This window comes from Falco biarmicus, chromosome 3 (genome assembly GCF_023638135.1).
Source record: "Falco biarmicus isolate bFalBia1 chromosome 3, bFalBia1.pri, whole genome shotgun sequence".
NCBI classification, from domain to species: Eukaryota; Metazoa; Chordata; class Aves; order Falconiformes; family Falconidae; genus Falco; species Falco biarmicus.
Window position 1 is genome coordinate 55,609,529 of NC_079290.1, and position 24,924 is coordinate 55,634,452.

At 41.3% G+C, this 24,924-nt stretch overlaps 1 protein-coding gene across 8 annotated transcripts in view; it reads left to right on the forward strand.

Moving 5' to 3' along the window:
* The window catches only part of ZNF521 (zinc finger protein 521), a 232,409-nt gene that overhangs the window by 192,876 nt on the left and 14,609 nt on the right, over positions 1-24,924 (forward strand). For all 8 annotated transcript variants that reach the window (XM_056330873.1, XM_056330875.1, XM_056330876.1 and 5 more), the window contains 2 exons: positions 8,761-8,892; positions 11,520-11,635. In XM_056330873.1, coding sequence (XP_056186848.1) covers positions 8,761-8,892; positions 11,520-11,635 — 248 coding nt within the window. The remainder of the gene's footprint in view (positions 1-8,760; positions 8,893-11,519; positions 11,636-24,924) is intronic.

The window sequence follows — 24,924 nt, forward strand, 5'->3', positions numbered from 1 at the left end:
TAAATTGTTAATAACTACTTTGCTCAGGCAATCTCTGAGCCATTCCAATTGTAATTTGACTTTGCTAGAGAAGATTTGGTCCAAAAAACTTTCTTCTTGAAAGAAATAGGCTCTTAGCTCACAGAAAAGAACAAAGAAAAACTCAATTCTGACCTTAATTCTGACACTGTGTTCGTAACGATGGGCAGATTAAGCAGAGCCTAATTCTTCATCCGCTGGAATTTAGTGGGAGAGTTTTTATTCTGTTTGGGGTAGGAAGACAGACATTTAGCAGCCCTGGGGTTTGGTTTCTTTATCTGTTATATGCAGATAGCAATCTCCATCTCACTGTGCAGTGTAAGGGTGGAGGGCTTGGCCTTGCACACTTTGGCAGAATTTAGGCCCACAGAAAGTCTAGACAAGAGTCTAGTAAGATGGGAAGCCTGCTCCCCTGAGCTAGTTATGCCAACATTTGAAGGATCAGTCTCCCAAGTTTTTAAGCAGTGCTCACCAAGTGCTTTTTGAAAAGGTAAACGTTGAGCTGGATCATCTGTCTACAAATAACTCATACCACTCAGCTTATTCCTACCGGTTTAAATTTCTTTTTATATCCCATGGTAAAATTGTTTCCAAAATAAGCTCTATCACATGGGATTTTAGTGCAGTGATGGAGTGTAACCTTGTAATGTGTATAGCTACGTGATGCAACACAAGACTTTTTTCAAACAAATTTTAATACGTTTTCCTAGTGCAGTTACAGACAAGGAGTAGCAAATTATGCATGTCCCATCAGTTTGTGAATAGCTCTGTTGCTAAATTCCCGAACTCTCTCCTGATTGCCAGTTGCCCAGAAAATGCTGTTTTTTGATGGAGAGGGCATTTGCTGTATTTAAATCATTCTTACTTGAGCTGAAAACATGACAGTTATTAAGAAATAGACCCTGCCAGTTGCCCTTCTTTTTTTTTTTTTTTTTTTTTCATACAGCCTCACCAAAGCCAGACAATTTGTGGCTTTAATAGAACATACAAGGCACACGTGGTAAGAAGTGTTCACTTACAAGCAGCCAAAGTGAGTGCAACCAAGCAAAAAAGTGAACAGTTGGTGAAGTGAAATGCATCCCTTGCTTCAGACAAAAATACAGTGGAATGAAAGATGCAGTAGACTGGCTTTCCCTTAAGCAGATCTAATTTCAAAATCTGGCCCTGGAGAGATGAACTTTTGCTTTAATTGAGGAGGTGGATCCCAGCTCTTTGTCATTCCATCAGTCAGCACCCTTTGCTGTAGCTTTAGCAATACGCTGCAGAAGGCTGTAGGATTTATTCCCGACCAGTTGAATAAGGCTTTCTGCCTGGTGCTGCTGGGAGCCAGTGTGGCCTGGCCTCCACATCACAGTGCAGATCCTCTTCCTTCTGATGCTGGCTAGTATCCTTCGAGGCAGAGGCAGAGCCTGGTCTCAACTTTCCCCTTGGGAGGCTACAGTTGTTGGCAACTCAAGAATTTAGGACTGTTCCTTGCATCTTGTCCACCTCCTTCCTCAGTCATGGGCAGAGCCTTGCCCCAAAATCATTCTGAACTGAAAAAAAAGCAAGGGGAGAGACATTGCTCAGGTTGCAGGCTGATGTTTTAAGTTTCCCAGTCCGTAGCTAACATCACAGTTTCAGTTAGAAGTGCTATTAAGAGTAAACACAGACCACCGTGCAGGCCTGCCTACACACGCAGTAGTGTGTGGCACGAGAGGGAAATGCAGGATAACAGTGCCAAGAGGGTGAGGAAGATATTTCCACCCCCACCCTCCCGATTCCAAACCCATGGTGATCTGCCCTGAGCACTGCAGGAGAGACATGGGTGTACTTCTGTCTTTCCATCCATTCCTCCATCCTGTCCCATCAGTTTTGAACCGTTAGTTAGAACTTTAAAAAAAAGCTGGTTTTTTCCATGGCAGGTTCTTACAGCTGTAAATTCCAGCAATATTCTTTTTCCTGCTGCAATTCCAGCTGTATGCTTTGCCTTTACTCTCTCCTACTTTATCACTGTATTTCCATGCTTTTCATGTCAGCTTCCAAAATTAACACCATGGTGGATAGTGTTTGTCGTATGGGTTTTGTGATAATGCTTGAGAAATTGAAAATGACAGAAGCACTATTACAATCACGGAGAAATTAAGAACATGGTGCTGGAGACTTCGAGCACTGTTTCATGTCAGCTTCCAGGCTTGGAAGAGGTGTTGTGTGTTCCTTAGCAGGTGAGGATACTTGTCACGCAGTTACCGTAGTGGACCCTAAGACTGAATTTGGAGCAGGAATGAGATTGGCCCAGAGAGGCTGATGAGTGAGTGTGTGTGTGTGTGTGTGTGTGTGTGTGTCTCTGTGTGTGTACGTGTCTGTGTGTGGCCAGTAGAATTACAAAAATGCAAACAAACATAGCACTATAAACTAGGGAGCATGGATGGCTATATACTCTGCAAATTACAGTGTTGTATGGTGTATTTTGTCTTTCCCTGGTTTTCAGTGTGAGGTGTTGTAGCCAAGGGGTTAGCTGTCATCTATGGCGTTCCTTCCTTACTCCTCAGATCTCTGGCTTATAAATGTGTGCTGCAAAGTTAACTTCGGGAAGAGTGGAAGCCACGCGAAGAAGGAGAAATTGGTTTAGGGGCATGGTTTGCTTGGTAAAAAAGATTATAAAGAAAACACATTGAATGTGGGAGCTGTGCATGATTTAGACCTGAAAATAATACAGAGACCGCAGGCCATTTCGTTCCTGTGTTGTGTGTGGAGGGCAGAGTTTACACTGCTTCTTAGCAGACACTTTTAAGCATGGACCCAGCCTCGTGATGATTTACCAGGAGGACTTCATCATCTTTGGACCTTTGCCTATAGATTTATTCAGAGTAAAAGGCAGAAGGACCCTTCTGGACAATCTCGAGGGTGAATAAGAGAAAGAGTTACTTATAAACTGTTACAAATTGGTACTCGGTAATGGCTGTAGTGTTGATCAGACAATATAAGAGGGCCCCCAGTGGTTACCGACTTAACAGCTGCATGTAAGTCAGCCAGTGAACATTTGCTTGTAGCTGCTCTAGTTCTGTTTTTATTGAAGAGCAAGAAGCATAAACATGGGACACACAGTCTAGAGGCTGCTTAAAGGGTTTCACTTGTTTAAAGTGTATATTGAAATGTCAGGGCCTTCCGTGAAATGAAAAAGTTGTGCATTGAGTTGGTAGCACAAATTGGGCCAGGTCGTCCAAAGCAGTGCCTCAAGTGGGGGTGAAAGCGGGGGGATCTTGCCTGCCATACAGGTTACGCAGTAACTCCACAGCATGGCTAGTTGGTGCAAAGACAGAGGATCCCCAAATGTGGATATATGCTCAGCATGAAGACTGATTTTGTTTGCTTTTATAGCTGGTTATCAAGTTAGTTGCTGAGATAATGGGCTGCACCTCAATTAAAATCTACCTACCCCCATTCAAACATTTAATATTTGTGTAAATATTAAACATTTAGATGAATATTAAATGCATTTATTTAGAACTGATTCATGTTTACATTTTCCCACTATCTGAATAATAATTATAAATGGAAACTAATTTACTTATGCAGAAATTCTGCATGCATCAAACTCATTTGTCTACCAGCAGTGGGTAAACCATCTTCATCCATGTTGCAGAGTCTTAACCATGTCCAAACTCATATCCTGACCATGTAAGGGCAACAGTAAGCAGCAGTTCTGTGCTGTACAGTGGGTACTTTGTTCTTGCCTTCCTTATGGAGTTGTTGGATCCATAATGTGAAGGACGTGCTGACTTGTTTTACGATGTACCACATCAGGGAATGCAATGCATAGTTTTCTGTTAGGTTTGGAAAAGTGCAGACTTTATATTAAAGGTTCATTTCTTTTTCATCATTCAGCTAACTCATTTGCACTGTAATGTACTTTCCTATTCCTCCTCCTGATAGTTGCTGCTTTTATACCTGTTTTGCAAGCCATATTTTTAGCCTAATCCATACAGCAGTTGTCTAAAATTCCATAGCATTGCTTATTTCTTACCTATAACTCTTAATAAAAAATAGGGCTGTGCCAACCTATTATATCCTTAATAGAATATTCTAATGGTTATTAAATCAATTGACTCTGAATCTCACTTTAATAAATGAGTCAGACAGTATTTTCCAATTACTGTCAGCCGCCACCTTTCCAAAGAGCAGATTATTTTGATTGAATTTTTTAAAGCTGTTCAGCACTTTTTTCTTTTTTTTTTCTTTTTTTTTTTTCCTGAGTAAGAGCAAAGAACTGTAGCTCTGTTCTGCAGGGAAGAAGAGCCTCTTGGACTGTATCTGACACTCCATTCCATTTCAGATTTATCCCAAATGGAAACTGAAAACGTGACATTTCACCGGCCCTTTATTTATTAATGATATCATACTTTGCACTTCCATAGCACCCTATCAAATTGTTTGCTAAATGTGAAAAGCTAGACAGGGTCCAGCGTGTAAACACAGCCCTTTGCATCTTCTTTCTGCATCTGGAACCTTTGCAAGAGCTGCCACACCCTAACTTTTTCATGCCAGTGGGAGATAAAACGCTGGCTGTGCTTTTAAATTCTCTGGAGAGTAGAGCACAGGGACAAAGCCTTGTTCCTTCATCCTTGTGCGGTGCTGTGTGACCTAAGCAAGCAGGTAGTTGTGTGCCCGAACGTGTTATCTTAAACCTTTTCAAAGGCAGGTGACAGTGATTCTGGGTCTTCCGTGGATAGTCCTAGACTTTGCCAGCTCTGCTGTCCCGGTTGTATTAAAAGTCTTAAGGGATACTAATTAGGTCAGCCTATTAAAGTAGAAATTAAAAATTAACACCTCTTTTTAAAGTTAGGTAGTCTGGCCATACTGTCATGCCCAAGGTGACAAGAGGAAGTCGGTGTCAGAGTTTGGAATGGGACCCAGCACTCCTGGCTCTTCTGCCAATATGGTAACCTTGTTTGTCTCCCTTAAATTTAAATCATGTTGCTCTCACTTTCTTGAATTCAAGGACTGGAACCTTGCCCTTTGTTCAGAGGATGCAGCACAGAGCAGGTGATATGCACAAAATGGGTGAAAGAGTGTGAGGGGAGGGGTTTATAACCCCCTGAACAGCAGGACTTAGGAAAAATTATTCTATTAGTTATACAAATGTAGTCATATTTTAAATGCGGTCTTTAGAACTAGGAGACTAAAAACATTTTATTTTTAAGAGATAGCTTAGATTCTGCACAAATTGATGTCTCTTGCCTGGGGAAGTTTCCTATCTGCCCCAGGCAAGTGGGTGAGGGGATTTTTCAAACCCTGTTTATAAGCCTTTAGGAAAATTGGATTTGCAACATACAGTAATCAAAGTGATTTTGATGTTTGTGAGCAGGAGATCGCCTTGGATCTGAGTGATATGGGAAATACAATAGGGTCACATTTAATGGGGTTCGGTTCTTCTTGAACAAGTATAAACACTGTGTAACTAGAATTAGTTTTGCTTCAGCATCAGGAGTGCATGCCTTTCTTCCTACTTTTTCCTCATTAGCTAAGGTAATGGAAATGCAAAAAAACCTTCTCTGTCTTCTGTAGCTCCATATAAAAATATTTCTTTTTAGGAAGACTTTCTCCCTTGGAATGTTTGAAGAACTCCCCGTTCAGTGTTCCTGTGCTCAAGAATGATTAGCGTCGTTCATTTACACTTTGCCAACAGTAACTGTGTGATTTGAGAATTGGCATTGATTATCTTCACCTTGACATGGAAGATCCTGGATGGAGCTCCCTTTGTCCTAATTGCTTTGACTGTGCATATCAGCACAAACAGTTTGATGGAGAAACTTCACCGTGCAGGCTTTCTAGCTTGTAATTACCCTTTGTGGGCACTTGCACCGTTCTCAGAGCTGTCTGTTTGGTAATGACCACAACACAGATCTGGATGTAGGAGAAATTATCTAATCACGTGGCAGCCTTTATAGTCCTCCTTACTGATTTGCAAGTTCAGGAAAGAAAAGACATTTATATATGGTTTGTTGAGCCTTCCTCTTCTGTCTAGTATGCTGTTCTCCGGCTTCGCCCACAGCTATGGGATGCTGCCTGTTGGGACAGCATGGCATAGAGCCTGACTAGCAGGATGCGACCATCTCTCTTAGGTGTACAGACGGGTGCATGCCAGGTTCTTTTCCCTTATGCTCCCCTTGACAGTGCTTGCGCGGGCCATACTTGTCTTCTGTCAACAGTAGCAAAAGCAGAACACACTGGAAGGGTTTGTCAGTGATGGTGGAAAATCCTAAATCACAGGCAACTCTTGAGAATCCACTAAAATTTTCCCTGCTAAAGAGATTGTTAGCATGTATTTGATAAATGCTTACTTATTTATCTACGAAGAGTTATGAAAGGTGTCACCTACTACTAATCTGTCCCCCCAGGAGTCTTTTGCTGAGTATGTTCAGCCCACAGTACCTGACTACCTGTGTGTCTGGCTGGATGGGACGTGTACCTCAGCAGCCTGTGCTCCGCTGCCTTGATATTCTAGTCTCCCCAGAGAGGCTGTGGTGGCAAAACAGCTGAGACTGACCTGAGCCTTTGCCTGAGCTTGTGCTGACAGCTGTTCTCAGCGGACCCAGCTATAAATTAGTGCCTGGTCAGGTGGGATGGGAGTCAAAAGCAGCAAAGTTGTTCTGTCTGGTGTGGGTAACAGAGACAGGCACCTCAGTGGCAATAGTCTGTGCGCACGGGATTGCTGGGACCACTGACCTTTTTCAGCTGACTCCCAGGGCAGGCCTGCCATCTCACACCCCTCTGATCGCTCTTCAGCATGGAGGCAGGAACATTGAACACTGCTTTAATGAAGGATTGGGAGGAGGATGAAGGGAAGTCTGCAGTGTGCTGCGTGAGCGTGCAGGCAATGCTCAGCTGTGTTTGCTCCCGTGGCACCACCCTGTTGCGCTAAGACTGACAGGAAGACAGGAGCGTTTAAAAAAATGGCCACGTGCCAATGAGTCCATTTTAAAGAGCCAAAATGGGCTCCTCCATTCCTCTCACAGTCACTAGCTGGAAAACACAGTTTTACCATGAAGGGCAACGGAGATGCCTTATATATGAACATTACGAGAGCTAGATGTTCAGTGAAGAGAGAGCTCCCCAGCTACGGACTGTGGTCAGGATAGAAATTTTGTAGTCAGTACATTTTTACCTGTTTATTCCCCACCACCCCATCCCGACTTTGTGTAAATCTTTTGGCTTTGTTGGTTTTTGTCTGCCCCTTAACTTCACATTATAAAGGGCTCTGACACCTGAAAACCACATGACACTAGCTTTCGGTAGTTCCACGCACAGAACAGCCACCACCGCCTGGCTTCACATCCGCTGTCTGAAGCCCACACATTCCCACCCTTGGCTAAAGATGCCATGACTTACATGGAGGCTAAAATTAGCTTTCGGGCCGGTGAGAAGTGAAAGCTGAGGGCTACCACTGACATTTTTTCAATTCTGCTAAGTTACTGAGGGTCATTTTGAGAGGGCGCCTGGCCCCGCTCAGCTACGCCAGCGCCGTGATGTTTTCTCTATACGTCGGTGGGGAGGGCTGTTGTGCGGAGTACAAAACGCAGTCTCTGCTCTCGCTGTCTACAGCAGCTGCCAACTGCGAATGCCCATCATTACGGTCACTAATCACTGCAGGCAGTGCTGTGCCCGGCAGGAGGTAGGCAGCGTGGCATCTAGGTGGGCAGGACACTCTCCTAAATCACTCCTTTTCACCCGAGAAATGCTAGGGAGCTATGCCAGTCGCCAAGTGTTTTATTCCCTTTTGATTTTTGATAATGGGATACAGTATTTACCTGTGAGATCGATGCTACTCATGTAGCACACCGGTGACATACAGAAGGACCTTTTCTAAGCGGCGCTGTGGGAATTGAGGCCTCTGCAGCAGGGCTGGAAGCCACTTCTTACCTAGCAACTGTTTCTAAGTAGGACAGCCGTTGACTGCCCTCATGGCGGAGTGGATGAATCCTGCAGCACCCTCAGGAAGGGAACCTGGTGCCAGGCACCAGCCGGCCTTCAAAGGACAATGGGAGGACAATGGGAGGAAGCGGAGGAACAAGCGGCAGGGAGTGGGAAGGGTTTTAAAGCCGCAGGACATTGATGGGAAAGCTGCGTCAGGAGGCACACAGGGACTTTTCTGAACTGTTAAGAGGAGAAATGCAAATAAAGGGGAAAAAGACGTAGGATTGTCAGAAAGGGAGCTGGGAAATCCTGCGGCTTGCAAAAGATTTTGCGTGTGCCCCTGGGACTGGAAACGTGGAGCAGGAGTGATGTGAGGGTATAAACTACCCTCCCCTCTCACACTGGGTACGAGAAACTCCACGTCAGCCACAGTGCCAAAAACGCGTGCGTTGACAGATCTTACCCATGGTAAATGGGGTGATGTGCGATCAGCGCTAGATTACTGGTGTGCTGTTTTGCAAATGTACACGGTCGTGGTCAGGTGGCTCAGCTAAGGGAGATGGGTGTTTCAGGGCCTACTCATCGTTTCCCACTGAAGTCTAATGCTCTGCATTCCTGTTTGGTGCTAATCGCACCGAAAAAATCTGTGCTTTTAATGCCCTGTTAAGCTTTGTACATTCTGAAACCTTCCAGGTAAAAGAACACTTCACCACCCGTAAGTGCTGAGGGGCATCCAGTTTCCTGAGCTTACGAAAACAGAAGTCTTTTCCATTCATAGATCTTGTTGGATTTTCTCTTCAGTAAGGGCTGTAGTGAATTTCACTTTTTCTTTGATTTTTTCCACAGATGAAGGACTGAACCATGAATGCAAACTCTGCAATCAGACGTTTGACTCTCCTGCCAAACTTCAGTGCCACCTGATAGAACACAGCTTTGAAGGCATGGGGGGCACCTTCAAATGCCCAGTGTGCTTTACAGGTAGGAGGCTATCATGTCCCAGTCATGCTTTTTTTAACTTGCGTTTGCAGAACTGCACTTACAACTGTGTGGTGTGCTGGTTTTAGGTCAGTTTTAGGAGGGAACATTACGTTTGTGCTCATTAGTAATATTGATTAGAAATCATTTAGAAAGCTGAGCTCCTTGGAAGGTCAGGCATCTATCTGCAAGAGCTGCATTACAAAAGTGATAGTCTCTTACCTTCCACCACATCACGTTCATTATCTCCATGTTCCAAACTTGCCAAGGTTAAAACTGGCCATAAATTTGTGCTTTAAAGCTACAGATCTTTCTTCTAAACTAATGTAATTCAGAGCAGAACTTGGCCTCATGGGCAAGGGCTGCTAGGCATAGCCTGTGCAGCAACATTCTCCTCTGATCCGGTAAGAAAGCCTGCTGGCGTGTGTTTGTTGGCTTGTGGTGAGAAGAAACACCCTTGTAATGTGCTTTAGAAAGCAAACCATGTTGTCTTGCCACAAGTCAAGTTCAGCCTTCCCCTGACACAAGTCCAAGTGTGGAATAATCCTCCCCAAGTCAGTGGTGTTATTCAGTAGTAAAACCCAAGTGAGAAAATAACTTGACCCAGTAGGGCTAAGCACTGCAGTGTTTGGGCCATAACGAGGAACAGAAAAATGCTGTTGTTGGAAATGAAAACACATTAAAAGGATGCCTACTGGGTTGTTGTGAGATTTTTTAAGGACTTCTTAGTAGAACGTTTCATAAAATGATAACCTAAAACATAAGTGTTAATATGTAGCTTACATGCCCAATTTTGCTTTACAAGATGAAAATCAAAGATAATCACAAACATGACAAAACACACTTTGGGTATTCTTGCATCAATGGCATGCTAATTCTGGAAGCCATTCAAGGTTCCTGTTCTACATTAATGGGAGTGAAGGATTTTCATTGATAGGCAAATAGACCCTTTAATACCTTCATTCTACTTCTCTTTGTTTGGCAGCTCCCCTCCCAATAAAACCTAAGCACACCACTACAGAGGAAAATTAAAGTTGAATTTTTCATCTCTCAGATACAGTGGCTGATGATGATTACTACCTCACTGTGTTCAGGTTTCACACATTTCTGTGGGTTATAAAATTAAAAAAATACATAGTTCATCTTCACTGCACAGCTTGTCATGGTGATGTCTGAGCGTGGATAGTACTGCCATAAACAGTTTGCCTGTTAGGCATCTGTGTTCAATAACTCTTTCAGTTAGGCGCCTTTTTTTGTTTTTTTTAGTTTTATTACTGATTCTACTTTTTTTTTCCCCTTGTCTTTGTGTACACTTTATGACGTGATTTTTTTTAGTGTAATGCCACGGGTCTTTGATTGACAAGTTTGGGGGAGTTGGAAACGCAATAAGGAGTACCCACTGATGGTTCTCCTTGTGAGCAAGATCTCTGATAAAACTAATCCTTTAATTTTTGAGCCAGTAGCCTTATAAGATGTGTTAGAGTATGGAGATAAGTTGATTCCAATCTGTGTCAAGCACTTTTTCCTTTTTGCTGATGGGGTAAATAGACACTGAACATTAATCATAAACAATGGTGTTTTATTATCAATATGCCATTAAATTATTTCAGCATGTCTTGCTAGAATATTAACAAGAAATAAAAATCACCAATATAAGTTTTATATGGAAAATGGAACCTGATCTTTTTTTTTTTCCAGGGTAATGAGAAATGTGATTAAAATGTATGACTCAGAAGAACAATATTCTGATGGTTTTTGTTGCCTTGCAATTAGAATAATTTTAATGATTAGGAGTGGAGTCAAAGTCAAATGCCAGCATCTTTAATAAATCCTTTCCCTGCCTATACAGATTAATATTGTAGATGCAAACTTTTTTAGGTCACAGTGCACCAGGCATCCATCAGAAGTCAGTGCTGCCAACCCAAACACTGCCTCTGGCATATACAATTTAATTATTAATAGTATGTCTCCTAGGTAAACTGTTACACAGTCTTAGGGCCTTGTTTTGTAGTCATTAAAATTGAACATGTTTATATTATTGAAACCCTTGCATTCAGTGTGTAGGCAGAGTTGATCTTAAAGTATCCAAAGAGAATTTACCTGCAGTTCTGTTTCACATTTATAGACATTGCCCCAGTGTAGCTGTGGGATATAATTTTTAGCATTAACACATTTAAATACAGAGCTGTTTGTTAGCTTTAACTTTAGGCACACAGAGTAAACAGGACTTCGGCATGTATGCTTTTCAAACCTGTTGGTTGCTAGGAAATAAGGTTTGTGTGTGTTCAATCAAAGTGCAGTAAGCATGAAGAAATAATTCTGGAGAGAAAATGGCATTTTTAAATTCTTAAAATTTGAAATCTTCATTGGTTGTCCTGTTAGGGTCTTTTTGTTTTTTCTTTGGTGGTTTGTTGGGTTTTTTTAACCAGGCATCTGTTTCAATTCATTCATTTTAAAAGAAGGATCAGTTTGTTGGTACCCATTATAGCAACAGTGTATTGTGAAATCAGAGTGAGCCAGCCTAATTTTACCTCTTGGAATTGCTGAATGTTAATGAGAAATAGTTGATAAAAAACTCTTCACTTGCAATACCAAATAATGAAAAGCTTGTTGTTTGTCTAATATTCCAGTGTTTGTTCAAGCAAACAAGTTGCAGCAGCATATTTTCTCAGCCCATGGACAAGAGGACAAGATCTATGACTGCACACAGTGTCCACAGAAGTTCTTCTTCCAAACAGAGCTGCAGGTACTACACTTATTACCTGGGGGTTATAATTACATATTTGATAGCTGCGTTCAAAGCTTGATTTGCCATGACGTCCTCTGAAACTTACTCATCATGAGGATGGGAATGAGGGAAGGACAAGAGAAATTGCAGGTGATTCAACCCATGCTGCTTCAGAAAGGTGCTGGCAGAAAGCCACCTGGTACAAACCTGAATTTTGGGAGCCACCTTTGGATTCTTGCTCTGTAGGTTGTTGCAGCTCAAGATATTCTTGAGGAGAGAGAAATGGACACTCTATTTTTCTGTTTGATATTCATAAAATATTTACTCAAGCAGTGAATGGAAAATAAGTGTATTCTTTTGTTTCTAAATGTGGAAAGCTAAGCACTGAGGTAGGAGTATAGGGATGGGGGGAGGGGCGAAGTAGGCAGAATTTATCTTGGTTTACCTGCTGGCCATTTCCCATAAATACTAACTTGATGAGGAAAAAAATAACAGGGTCAAATGAATGGTACACAGTCTTCTTGTTTGCTGTTGTCAGACTTGTAATGATACTGTTTACTAATGATAAACTAAACCTCTTTAAGGTCATAGAACTAGATGATCTTTAAGGTCCCTTCCAATCCAAACCATTACATGAATCTATAAAAGGATGGAGAGGAAGAAATAAACGTTAAACAACATCTGAAAACAATTTTGGATGAAGGGTTTATTTACTATTAACATTCGGCACAGCATGTCTTGCATTGAGAAGTGGTGGTGTGTTATTCCTGATATGGTGTTACACTTTGAGACCACAGCAGAAGATGGTTTCTAAATTATTTTAGTTTATGTTGAAGTATTAAGATAGGTTGACAGAGGAAAAATTTTTGAGGTCTCTGATGGTCTACAGGGATGGAACAAGGAGAAGTACTTGTATATTAAGGCCTTTTCTACATGTGATTTTTCTTTAGAATTTAGATTTTTCAGCGCTTAATGTTTTTCAGTAGTGTTTTATAGTATGGGCTACCATCTCTAAGTCCTTTGACTGAGGTGTCCAAAATTAATTTTGTTTTGAACCAGAGCTGGATTCCATCTCATCAACAGAGGCAAAAGGCTAGTGAGGCATACGCACACGTATGCCTATTTAGTATTTCACTTACTGCAAGTTTTACATGCTGAAAACCTGATATAAATGTTTGGCATGATGATATGAAGTATTTCTTTGGAGAAAATAGCAATCATAGTGTTTAAACCATGCATGAATTCATTGTATGAGGGGTTGGTATTTATATCAATTGCACTGCATTTTCTTTTTCCTAATTTCTTTCTGTATGAAAGCAAAATGGAATAAAACCTTTCTGATAGCCTTCCCTACCTCTTTCTTCATGGACCCCTAGGTCATGGGAGCTCCTGTAGTACCTGCAGTACCATACCTGTTACACTCCAAGGTGCCTGTGTAGTATCTCTCCTATTTTTAATAGACGCAAATCTGTTTTGTTTAGTGTCTGTACCATGTATTGCATGCAAGCTCTGACCCAAAGTGGAAGAGGAAGACAAGGAAAAGAAAATAAAAATTTGGACGTTTAGGGAAAAAAAGACACTCATACATAGTGATGGACAGAAAGAGGCAAGACTGAGTTTTGAAGTCAGAAAATGGTCTAGGTTGTGTAGAGTTATTGGACTTCGGGGAAAAATAAAGGAGAAACAGTGGAATGAGGAAAGGTCAGAAACTAATTTTGTTATATGTGTTTCTTTCTCAGTATGGATTTTGTAGAATCATTTTCTTTGATTTTTTTTTGGTCAAAATACTTGTTGGTTTTTTCTGCAAACTGTTTCCAATAAGGTGAAACTGCATTTATTTTTTTGTTTTAGGAAAAAATACTTCAATATTTTTGGCTTACTGATTTTCATAAATTCTGTTGTTCATCACTGGTTAATCAAAATGAGGAAGCAGGGAGAAGTAGGGACATCAGCAGTTTCTGGAAAAAGAAAGGAGAGATTGTTAGGGAAGAAAAACCAAAAGGAAAAAAGAAAAAAATAACTCTGGAAGAGAGAAGGTGCAGCTAAGCAAAAGACAATTACGGAAAGAAAGAAGCAGAAACAAGAGGATAGAAATTAATTTTAACATCAGAATTCAGACTGAATTTTAAAAAGTGAGAATAGATAACTGAATTCTAAAGATGCAAAATATACAGAGATCCAGGTGTAGTTGTGACATGTACAATCACCTCCTTACTAGTCTGTCCCCCTTAGAATATGCTTTCATTTCAGAATACATGGAGTCCCAACAGCTGCCTTCAGCTTTTTTACTGTAATAAAAGCACATGCTTTTCCACTCAAAATTCATCCTTGCCCAAGACTGAGGGCAAGATTTTACTCTCTCCATCTAAGCCTAGTTCATTAAAACTTCAACATAACTGAGGCACCTGGTTTTCTACTGAAGGGTACAGAAGGATGTCGCTACAGAGACACAAATTGTGCTCTACATTGGCTAGGTGACAATCAGTGTGTTGGTTGTTCCATGCTGCGGAAGGCTCTTGATAGACCACATCTCCATACCCTTAGAGACAGCCTCTCTCTGGCTTATCTACAGTTGCAAAAAGGAAAAGGTATTTGTTTTCTTATTCACTTAATTCATTACATTTATTATTTTAATTAACTTGGGTAGCCCCACCCCAGCTGAGAATACATTATATTTAAAAAAATGCAGTACCATCATGCCATTTGCATTTGTTTGTTGAGAACACTGGCTTTCTGCTCTCATCTCCAGTTATCTACCCAGGCTAGTGAAAGGGCAGCAAAGCACTTAGGCAGAGCAGTAGGTACTGACCTTTGGAGTCTGCTTTTGCTGAAAATACACTGATCTTCAGCCCACTCTCATTTAAAACCTGTTCTAGGAGGCACTGCTTTGTTCAGGCTGAAGCAGTGGAATCTTTGGCAGCTAGCCTCCAGATTATGTTTCTCTGTCCTCTCACATTACCATGGTTTGTGTTGGGGCTTGCAGTGGAACAGCGTATTTATTTCCTCTATCAGGAATGGTTCCTTACTTTTAATTTAAACATGCATCTGAAGTGCATCTCCCATGCATGAGAGATGTTAATCATCCCAGATTAGAAGCCATGGACAGCACTCCATGGCTGTAGGGCAGAGTAAGAACTTGAACAGGGTAGAGCAGAGCAGAACACAATAGCGTAGAAGCCCTATCCACACGTATAGTACAGCTGATAATTAAAGGGAATGAATTCAGGGATACTGAAAATAAATGCATTACAATGATGCTTAACTTGGTGCTTGGCCCGGTGTGATTCTTTGCTTAGTATTTTCTGACTCCTGTTTCAGGAAGAGTAGGCTATAGGAACATAAGAAACCCCACATACAATGTTCATCTCACCTTGGGGAATTTACTATCCCCTCATTACCAGTCTTCTCAATGCAAAAACAACTACGACTCTCTTTAGAGTTTTCCTTGATTTCACTCCAGACCCCTGTTAGGAATGCGAGACAATCCCATAGGACCACGTTCTGGTGAGAACAGAGAGTAAATGACTATTCCTGAAAGTTAAACCTGCAATGTATTACTCAACCTTTAAGTTAAATAATGAAATTTAACAGGAATTTGCTCTTTGTTTTAAGATCATCTCCACAGCTTACCCTTCTTCCACCTTTGACACTTCCTTTAAATGGCTTTGTGCTCCATAACTATTGAACCAGGGTTAAATTTTTGGAGATACTACCTCCATAGAAAGGAAGCAAATGAAAATCTTTTGTAACAGTTACAAGGTGTATGTTTTAAGAGTGTTCTGAGGTGTGAATTTTCATACTTACATGTTCAAAAGGCTATGTGGTGTATTTACACTTCTAAAATGGAGTTTAAAAAGTATGTCCCTAAAAGAGTTTATTCTTTAGAATGGAAAGCTTTTAATAAGACGTGCTCAGTACAATAAGGGCTTTTCAGAAATAGGCTTGTAACAATCTTTATGATCAGAAATATATCCCTACTAGGTATCAGATAAGGAAGCTGCAAGACAGGTGCATTTTTAGGGTGCCTAGATGTCTCCCAAAGGTTAAAACTCTTCTAACTGAATACCTGCAATATGACCATATAGTTCTCTGTACAGTGTGGATGTAACTAAAGCAGTCCTCTCCATCCATCATCCATAATACTGAACTTCCAATTAATAAGGAAGTAAAGAAACTTATCACTCATTTAACTTAATAAGGAATTTTCATTAAATTATGATAAAGTAATTTGTGCCTATTAAAACTTCTCTTTCTTGTCCTCATGCTATTTCCAGTGCCTGTTTCTTTTGCCTTAGTTTTTGAACCTAGGCTTAGGTGTTTGAATGGGTGTTGGTGTTTCCCTTGTCTCTGATGAGGAGCATCCATTCCTTTCCCATTTCCAATCCTAGTGTTACTTCCATAGTCAACACAACATATCGTGGTGTTTGTGGGGAGGAATGAGACACTTTTGTGGGGTGTTACCCAGAGTGCATGGATTGATTGATTGATTGATTTTTAAGATGTTGCTGGGTCAGAGAGGTACCAATATCTGGTAGAATTGATGAATAATTGTACATGTTTCATCAGTGTTTTATCAGTGATGATAGTTAGTTCTGAACATGATGCTAGCCAAGATTACATGACCTCTCCGGACCATTTTGCCCAGTACAAAAATATCTCATTTTGGTGAATTGGAGCATTTACTTAACATTTTGCTGCAAATAATTAGTTGCCCCTAGGGTAGTTAAGTGTCCCCGCTTTACAGACATGAAAACTAGGGCAAAAAAAAAAATTAGATCAGCGGTTGCTTCCCATTCTGTTCAAAAGGGACCTGGCCTCAGTGATTCACGCCCTTGCTGCTTCCCGTCTGGACTCCATCAGCGTAGAATACCTGGGCATGAAGCCATCAGCCTGTAGGATGTTCCAGCTAATACAGAGAGCTGCAGCACTGTTCCTCACTAGAAAAGGAGACCAGGAGCACATTCAGCCTGCTCTCTTGATGTCTGTACTGACTTCCTGTATGTTTGTCCAGTTGTGCTCTAAGATTCAATCCTTAATATTCTTGGTGGACTGGGTCCTGCACATCTCAGAGATCACCTGAGAAGTTCTTCCCATTTGGTAACAGCGTGGTATTTGACAGCCCTGCTTTGTGAGTGTTTTTATCAGAAAGCTGAAGCTTTTTTGCACAGGAGCTAGAACTCTCTCACAGACTGACCTTGTAGTGTGGAACAGACTTCCACAGCAGTTAAGTAATATCATGAATGTCCTCAACTTGTGCTTTTAAGAGTAGAGTGCACCTAGAGGTCCCGAAGGCTCCTTTCTCTCATATAAACATGTACCTGCATGTAGATTACTAAACCTTCCCCACAGCCCCAGCCCACAACAATAGAGCTGTTCCAAAATGAAATACAAAGTTCCTTCCCCAAGGAGAGGATGAAAGAAAGAATGAAGCACTCATAGCAGATGTTACTCATGTTGTTTAAAACAGCAGGAGAACATTCACAGCTCCCGGTGCAAGCATCTGAAGCAGAGCTGGGCAGAGGCAGCATAGAATAGTCTACATAAGTTTTATGTAGCTTTATGTGTGTCCCTCTCTGGATGTCCAGTTTTAACATTTTCATGTTCCAAGCTTAGCACTGTTGAAGCTAATCTTCCAGTTCATTCCTCATTTCTTTAAGGGTTAAACTTTCCAAAGATCTCTGCATTGTAAAACACTCCCAAAGATCTCAACATTTTTAAATGGCCTTAAAAATACCCTTGACCTGAGCCGGAGCAGAACTGAGCAAGCTCTAGGCTACTTCAAGAACTAAAAGTCTTAACTGAGGCCTTTAGTGGAGACAGTAGCATAGCTGGGATTCAAACGCTATGTTCTCTTATTTGGGGGTCAGCTAGAGAAAACTGCTAATTAAGCTGGGCTGGGGTTGTCTCCTTGTGGCAGAGATTGGTGTGGGAATAGCACCAGCCATAGCAGCAGTGGCACTGCTACCTCCATCCGTATAGGATTGTTTTGCCAAGCCCCCACAGTAGCTGAGTCTGTGTATCGTGTAGGTCCCAACAGTGAGCCTTCCAGGGCAGCAGGGGATACCATGAATAATTTATACTCTTTACACAAAAACAGGGACAAAACTTTCAAACCTGCAGGTGACGTTAGATTTTCAAGGATGTTTTCTTCACAAAGAAAAGGCCTCAAAACATTTTTTTAAGTGAAATTTGAGATTAGTTCTGGCATTTCCAGGTCCCCAAACTGTTAGGGTGAGGAGTGGAACATAGATGCTGGCTTTCTAGGCCCCAAAGGCCAGGAGCCAGCAGGGAATAACTTTGTCAGCTCTTTTTAAAAGGAAGCCTACCTGAAATCCAATTAACAATCAAAGCTTTAGGCCAACATTTTCCAACTCAATGGCCTATTTCTGAGAGGGTGCTGAGCACCTCCAGCTGCCGTTAAGGCCAGTGCAAGATGCTGTGCTGAGTACATCAGGAAATAGGGACGTAAATGCCTGAAATTAGGAACCTTGATAAAAACATACGTGCTGAGCAGCCATAGCCTTGTTTAAGTTTTCAGCTAAACTCTTCTGATGTCTAAATACAGGCACCACGTTCAGTAATGTTGGCCTTAGTCCTTATCAGGCAGTCAAGTTGCTTTTGTCAGAGCAAATGCCTTGGAGTCAGGAGAGCTGGATTCAGTTGCCAGGTCAGGTACTTACTTGCTCCACGTAACCATGCATGCTCTCTGTCTCGTGAGTGATGATAATAATATGTGTGCCAGAGATACTGGGATTGTAATTAATGCTTATGTTTTCAGGGAAGTAGACAGAGCTGCATGCATTGCATTAGTCAGTGTTTGGTTTTTTTCCTGAACCCTTACTATGTTTTCTGTTTCAGATAGTTATATGGATATTAGTGTGCACCAGTATGTGCACTGTATGTATGTACATACCAGTATGTACGGTATGTACATACCAGTATGTATTTTTCCATGTCTTCCAAGATTTAAAAAAATTCAGACTTGTGTTCCTGAGACCTGAGACTTCTTTCCCTAGAAGGGAGAATTATTCTTTTTGCAAATTTTCTTGAAAAGGCAATCGAGAAGCATGGTGGAGGCCCTCATGCATTAGCTCTTTAAGGACATACCTTCAAAGTGATTCCCTTGCAAGTCTTTTGCTTCAATGTCAAACAGAGTTTAAATACCAAAAAAAAATACTTTGAATTCCCTTCCAGTGTCCCTTCCCTCCTGGGGATTGATGGGTGTTACAGCCTTATTAGGTTTTCTTGCAGTAATTCTTTTCTAAATAAGAAATTTCCAGGTTTGGAGCTTGTGAGTTCGCCCTCCTTTGATTGGCCTATTCAAATGTAAACACTCCCTGTGGGTACTTCATTAGTTCACGAATATTCATAGCACATTGCAAAGCCCACCAAGCCCAAAGTGCCACAGTTTTTCAGGGACCGTTTTGATTTCACTAAGTAGTGCTTGACAAGGATGGGCTTAATATTAACGGTTCTTGCTTGTCTCCACGTGGTCTGTATACTTTTAACGCTACATGCAACAGTCAGCCTATGAAACTTTCCGGACTTTTCCCTGTAAATAAGCAGGAAACAATGTGTTCGCAACATCCCTTCTACATTTCCCTGAGAGAACATTCCTTAAATTTCTGGAGCAATTCAATCACAGTTATGGGTTTGTTTTTTCAGATGCTTGAGTGATATTATTGATGAAATTACAGAATTAGTTGACAAAGACAGTGTAGCAATTAAGTGATTCATATTGCCTTTAAATACACCATTTTATTCTTGAAAAGAAATTCAGACTTATGGAACAGTAAAATGGCAAAGTATTGGAAGGTAAATATACCATTCAAAATAAATACTGAGCTACACCCACAAAGTACCCATAGAAAAGTAAGCAAAAATGTATATTCCTTCTCTTGCAAGGGGGATAGAGTCATACCCAGATGTGTATGTGCTTGAATTTATGTTTCTATTTTGCCTACTCCTTCCTGTTTATGCTCATGTATGCCTGGATTCTTTTTGTAAAATACAGGTATCTATTTTCAAAAAAATGGGTAGCAACAAAAAAGATTAACCCATACTTTGAATCTGTTCTCCTTACTGCCTTGTATAGTCAACACTAAATAGATTCTACAGAATCAGATAATATAGTTGAGTTTGTAATCCTTGTGATGCTAAGACTGTGTCATGCAAATATGTTAAACAAAGTTTGTTGTCTCCAGTCTACTTTGCATTAAACTGTAGCAATCAGAAGATAAGCTCCACTGTTCCTTTGGCTTTTTAACTGTTGACTCTGAAACATATCAGTGGCATTACATGTCAACATGAACATCATGATTTCTGATAGTTTTAGCAAACGGAAAATTGAGGTGTGTGAGATTTCAGCCTAAAGAAGCAAATCAGAAGTTGCTGCAGAAAGGAAAATGCACAGAAAGGCAGAAGAAGGAAAGAAAAGGCAAAGGAGTAGAAGTAGAAAGGATATGGGGCAAAGAAAGAAACAAGGTAGAAATGATAGTGCTTGGGAAGGCAAACATTTTTCTACTGAGTGATGCTGATAATAATGATAAGGCAGTTGTAAAAATAAATCATGTTAATAATAAGGGAGATTTTGGTTATTGCATAAAGGCCATTTTCTACCCTCAATCCTTGTAGAAACCTCTGTGAACATCAGGGAATCCTGTTGTAGATGGAGGGCAAGGGAAGCAGTAAATGTATTCCCTGACCCACAAATAATCATTAGAAATGGAATTCTGCCCTTTACAGAAAATGAGGTTTTATCATCTGTGCCCTGAATGTTTCAGCCCACACCTTGCCATTAGTCAGATCAGTTGGCTCATACACCTGGAGTAAGCAGAAGAAATAAGCACTCTGTTTGCATTTGAATAATTTCCCTGGTAGATCAGTTCAGTTCTCTTAATTGTCCATCCATTAATTTCTTGCTAATGTAGTTGATATTGATGACTGATTTTCTGTGCTAAACAGGAAGCACCACTTCTTCATTCTAGGACGCATTCCTTCCTACAACTGCCCTGCTGTTAGCTACCAGTAGCTGCCATTATATTATCTTTCATCTGGCCCAGAGCTGACAACAGATGGCCGTCTCTGGGACTGCCATCAGTGTGACTTTATGAAGCATCCAGCTATGGTGTACTGAGGAGCTTCACGGCCAGTTCTGCAAATCTGCCTCCCTTCCCCCAAGCCCACTGCTGGCCCCCCTCACTCCATCCCCGTGAATAAGCTCTTCATTCTTGGCTCCACGCTGCACTGGTCCTGCAGCTTCCCAACAAGTGATGGCACAACATTATCACTGAAAGTTTGCCGCTCAAGGCCTGCCCCCTCTTCCCTCCACCGCACAGGCAGAAGGTTGCCATGGCCCCTGTATGCCCCAGCATCCTCACCCCTCCATGGTTTTGGTGTACCAAAGCACAGGTGCAGGGGCTTAGTAGCAGCAAACCTGCCACCTCTTAAGATCTGAAGTTTGAACCCTACCTTCTTCCATCACAGAGCTTAGCTCAGTAGCCCTGCATCCCCTCAAGCTCCAGGGAATTGGAGAGAGCAGGGATGTTTGTCCTTTGTGTTTTTTAATGTTCCACAAGACGTGCAGCCAAGCCAAGACTGAGTATCTTAAGTGCAAAGGAACCTAAAATATTGATTAGAGACCCAAAGTGGAGAAAAGCACAGAATTAACAAGCATCCTGATTCCATCGACATTTTAGATCATTTGGAAACGCCGTTTCAACTGGGTGGCTGCTGTGCATTTTGGAGAAAGATACATTGTTTGCTCTTGACAGAGTTTTCTAAAGCAAGGTACCTCCAGAGCTGAACCTGTATTTTAAGAGAAATTCACATTTGTATCCTTTATTGTGATATTTGCAGCAAGTCTACAGCTAGTAACAGTCTCTGCCCTCAAGCTATAAAGGAGTAAGGCTTCATTGTTGGAGAGAGAGCAGCCTTCTGTGTGAAAGGCTGAGATGTGGTAGGCAAGATGAATAGTGCTTAAAAGCAGTGCTTGCGGTGCTGTCATTTAGAACAGGAACACTGAGGATTTAAACGAAAGTGAAAGGCATGGTAAATGAATCCTTTAAAATCGGTCAAATTTTCAGCTGCCTAAAATAACAAGTTTTCTCCATTGATACGTCCATCGAGTAGGAGGAAAGTTGGGAGGGGATGAATTCCCCGAGGGAGGAGGTACAGATAGTTTGTGAAAACAAGGTGTGGTCAGTGATTCATGAAGAGACACATCCAGGAAACTCCAGTAAACAGCAATCGTGGCTCAAAAGTGGTGACTTTTTTTTTTTTCTTTCTCTCTCTTTTTCCTTTTTTTTCTTTTTTTTTTTTTCTGTGTGTCTGTGTGTGCGTGTGTGTGCAGGAAGAGCATCATTAGATTGCTCCGTTCCAAACATTAGTCAAAAAGACTTAGATGCAGATGGCTACACAACTGGAGCTGTTCATTACGAAACCCCAGTCAGGAGGAACAGCTTTTAGGTTTAGCTTTTCTACCTGTTATTGGGGTCAGGTTCACCATGCTTTGATCAAACTGAGGCTGAAGTATAATTTTGGATGGAAAAAGAGTGGGTTTCTGCAGGCTCTTATTATTTGTTTTAAGTTGAGCTTCCTTTGTGTTCAAAGCTGAAATTGAGTGTCCCCCACCCTGTTAACAAGGGAAGAGAGTAAGAGATGATTCAGTTCTCGTGAACCAATACTGCTGAGTTACACACATTTCTACATGCAGCTTTAGTTGTTTATCTGTATTGTTATAGTCTCATTTTGTAGCAGAATCGCTAGCCACAGGCACTGATCATGGGCGTGTAAATCTGCTTGGGGATACTCGGTGTCAATGAATGCTCTCGTTCCCCCCCATAATTTGTGTGTGTAAATGTGTGCTATGTAATATAAAGAACCTATGATGTTGTTAAATATTAGTGGTGCATTTTGCTTTGCTCTGCTTTGCGTTTGTAAAGGTGAAAGGTGATTGTGCAGGAAAATGGAACAGTATATTTGCTGTGAGACAGGCACTAAGAACTCACTCCCATGCTCAGTTATAATTCATGACTGTACTGGTGGGAAGCCCTTATCCCTCTGTGGAGTTAATGCATCTCTACTGTAGCCTGCTGAGAGCACCCTGTGTCCCCTCCCACCATCTGTGCATTCACTTGCGTGCTTTCTCTCTCTCTTTGCTGTGAGATCTCTTGGTGTTAAAACTGTCAGACTACTACTGCCTGGTAAAGGTGGCTTTATGATGTGTATTAATGTTGAATTGTCATTTAAAGGGTGAGGAGGTAGGAAGGGGATATGTTACCATTTGTTTTAAGCTCTTGTTAGAAAATGCTGACGAGCAAATAGACAGAAAGGTAGATTTGTTACTTCAAACAGCAGACGGCTTTGAACAGTGTACAGAAACTGCCACAATGTAGGATAGGAGCTATTGATGGCAAATGCATCTTTGTTCACAATCTGGGCATATTTTGCTGTTTCCTGGTACAGTGGATCTCTGTTTCTCCATGTCAAGATCTGTACCAATGGCATTGTAAATTGAATAATATTTATTTACCCATCAGCTGGCTTAGTTGACAACTATTTTATTTTCTACAAGTTGATCTTCTCTTTTAGCTGAAAAGCTGTCTTGCAGGCTGCAAGTTAATTGCTTTTATGCTACCTGAGACTTGAAATTCATGTGACCAAGTGCTATAAGCTAGCACAATCTTACTTAAATAGGTAGTGTACGAAGATTTTTTATTATTATTATTGCTGTGAGGCACTGTCAGAAGACCAGTGAGACCGTCTAGCTTTGAAAGAACTGAACTCAGTTCGCAGAGGTTTGAGATGATGCTTTATCAACCTGGCACCTTACTGCAATATTAGACCCAGAATATGGTTAAAAGACCATGTACTTGACTGTCAAAGCAATATTAATTTGTAGTGTTTCACTGAATGTAATCTTATGTAGTCTGTTGTTTGGATTCCTTTAAAACTCATAAATCAAATCCAGACCTGGAATACCAGTGTATGAACTTAACAGATGTGCTGCCATAAGGGACCTGCAAGGTTATAAACTGCAGAAATGATCTTTTTCTATTTCAGATTCCTAGCTTATTCCAGGGGGATAGAGGAACCACAGAAGTAAGGTGGAAGGTCACGCGTTAGGACGGTAGCACCCACCCAGTGCTTGACGTTGGGTGTAATTGTCAGGAAATCCACCTCTAATCATTTTATTATTCAGTCATAACATCCTGCCGAAGCTCCCAAGCAAAAGTAGGGCAAGAATGACTTCAGTAGCTCCATGTCCAGGTTTTCTTAGGTGAAAGATCACTTTGAGATGACACAGCTGAGTAGTCAGGCTGAAATCCTAGTTGGTATTTTATTAATTTTGCACCAAGATAAATCCTGAAATTCTGACAAACTCCATGACAGGTGAAATTCCTTCTTGCAGAATCTGCTCAGCAAGAGGCTGCTCATTTCGTTCTGTTCGGAGGCAGGCAACAGGAGGGCAGCTTTATAATCAGCCCTCAAAGGAGCCCCGGCCGCCCCAGAGCCTTGGACTGATTGAATAACTCCTGGGCCTCTTCCCCTAGGCCTCCATCAGCAGGGGTCCTGTGGAAAGCAATCTCCCGCAGACTGGCACTGAAGTGAGCTTTAAACTACTATTTTCTGCTCTCCAGAGGAGCCTGGAGTACTAAAAGATAGATGGACTGCAGATATTTTATGAGAAACTGTCAGAAGAAGAGCAGAGTAAATGTTTTTTTTCCTCCTTCTTTGAGTCACACGCTGCATCACTGTAGAATTTTTCCCAGAATCTTTTACACTGAAAGTTTGAAATTAATTGGTTGCTAACCTTAATTTCCCCCCTCCATTTTCTTTTTCTTTTTTTCCTTCCCTCTTCTTCTTCTTTTCCTTTTTTTTCCCCCCTTAAATATTCACTCAGAGGCCTTTTGCTTAACCACAGTTGCAGAAAATCAGTACCATTTGCACTGAAATATTTATAATGACAGAATGAAAAATTGGATTCATTTTCTGGCCTGTAGCCGAACAGTCTGCAACTTTGCGCAGCATTGTTTAGCATCTCTCATTCCTTCCTTTCATTGGGGTCGTTTTCAGACACACACACATGCGCTGCCCATGCTTCATAGGAATGCTTAGCAAAACACAGAGCCATTTTTAATCTCAGCCTTGAGAAAACAACTTGTCTCTAACCTTGCCACCATTTCTGGGGGGAAGCAAAAGGGGAGTCTCTGGGAACCACGTAGAATCCCTCTTACAGGAGAGATTATAGAGGATGACATGCAGTAATCTGTCCTCTACAGCAAAGCAGCATACAGCTGGAATTC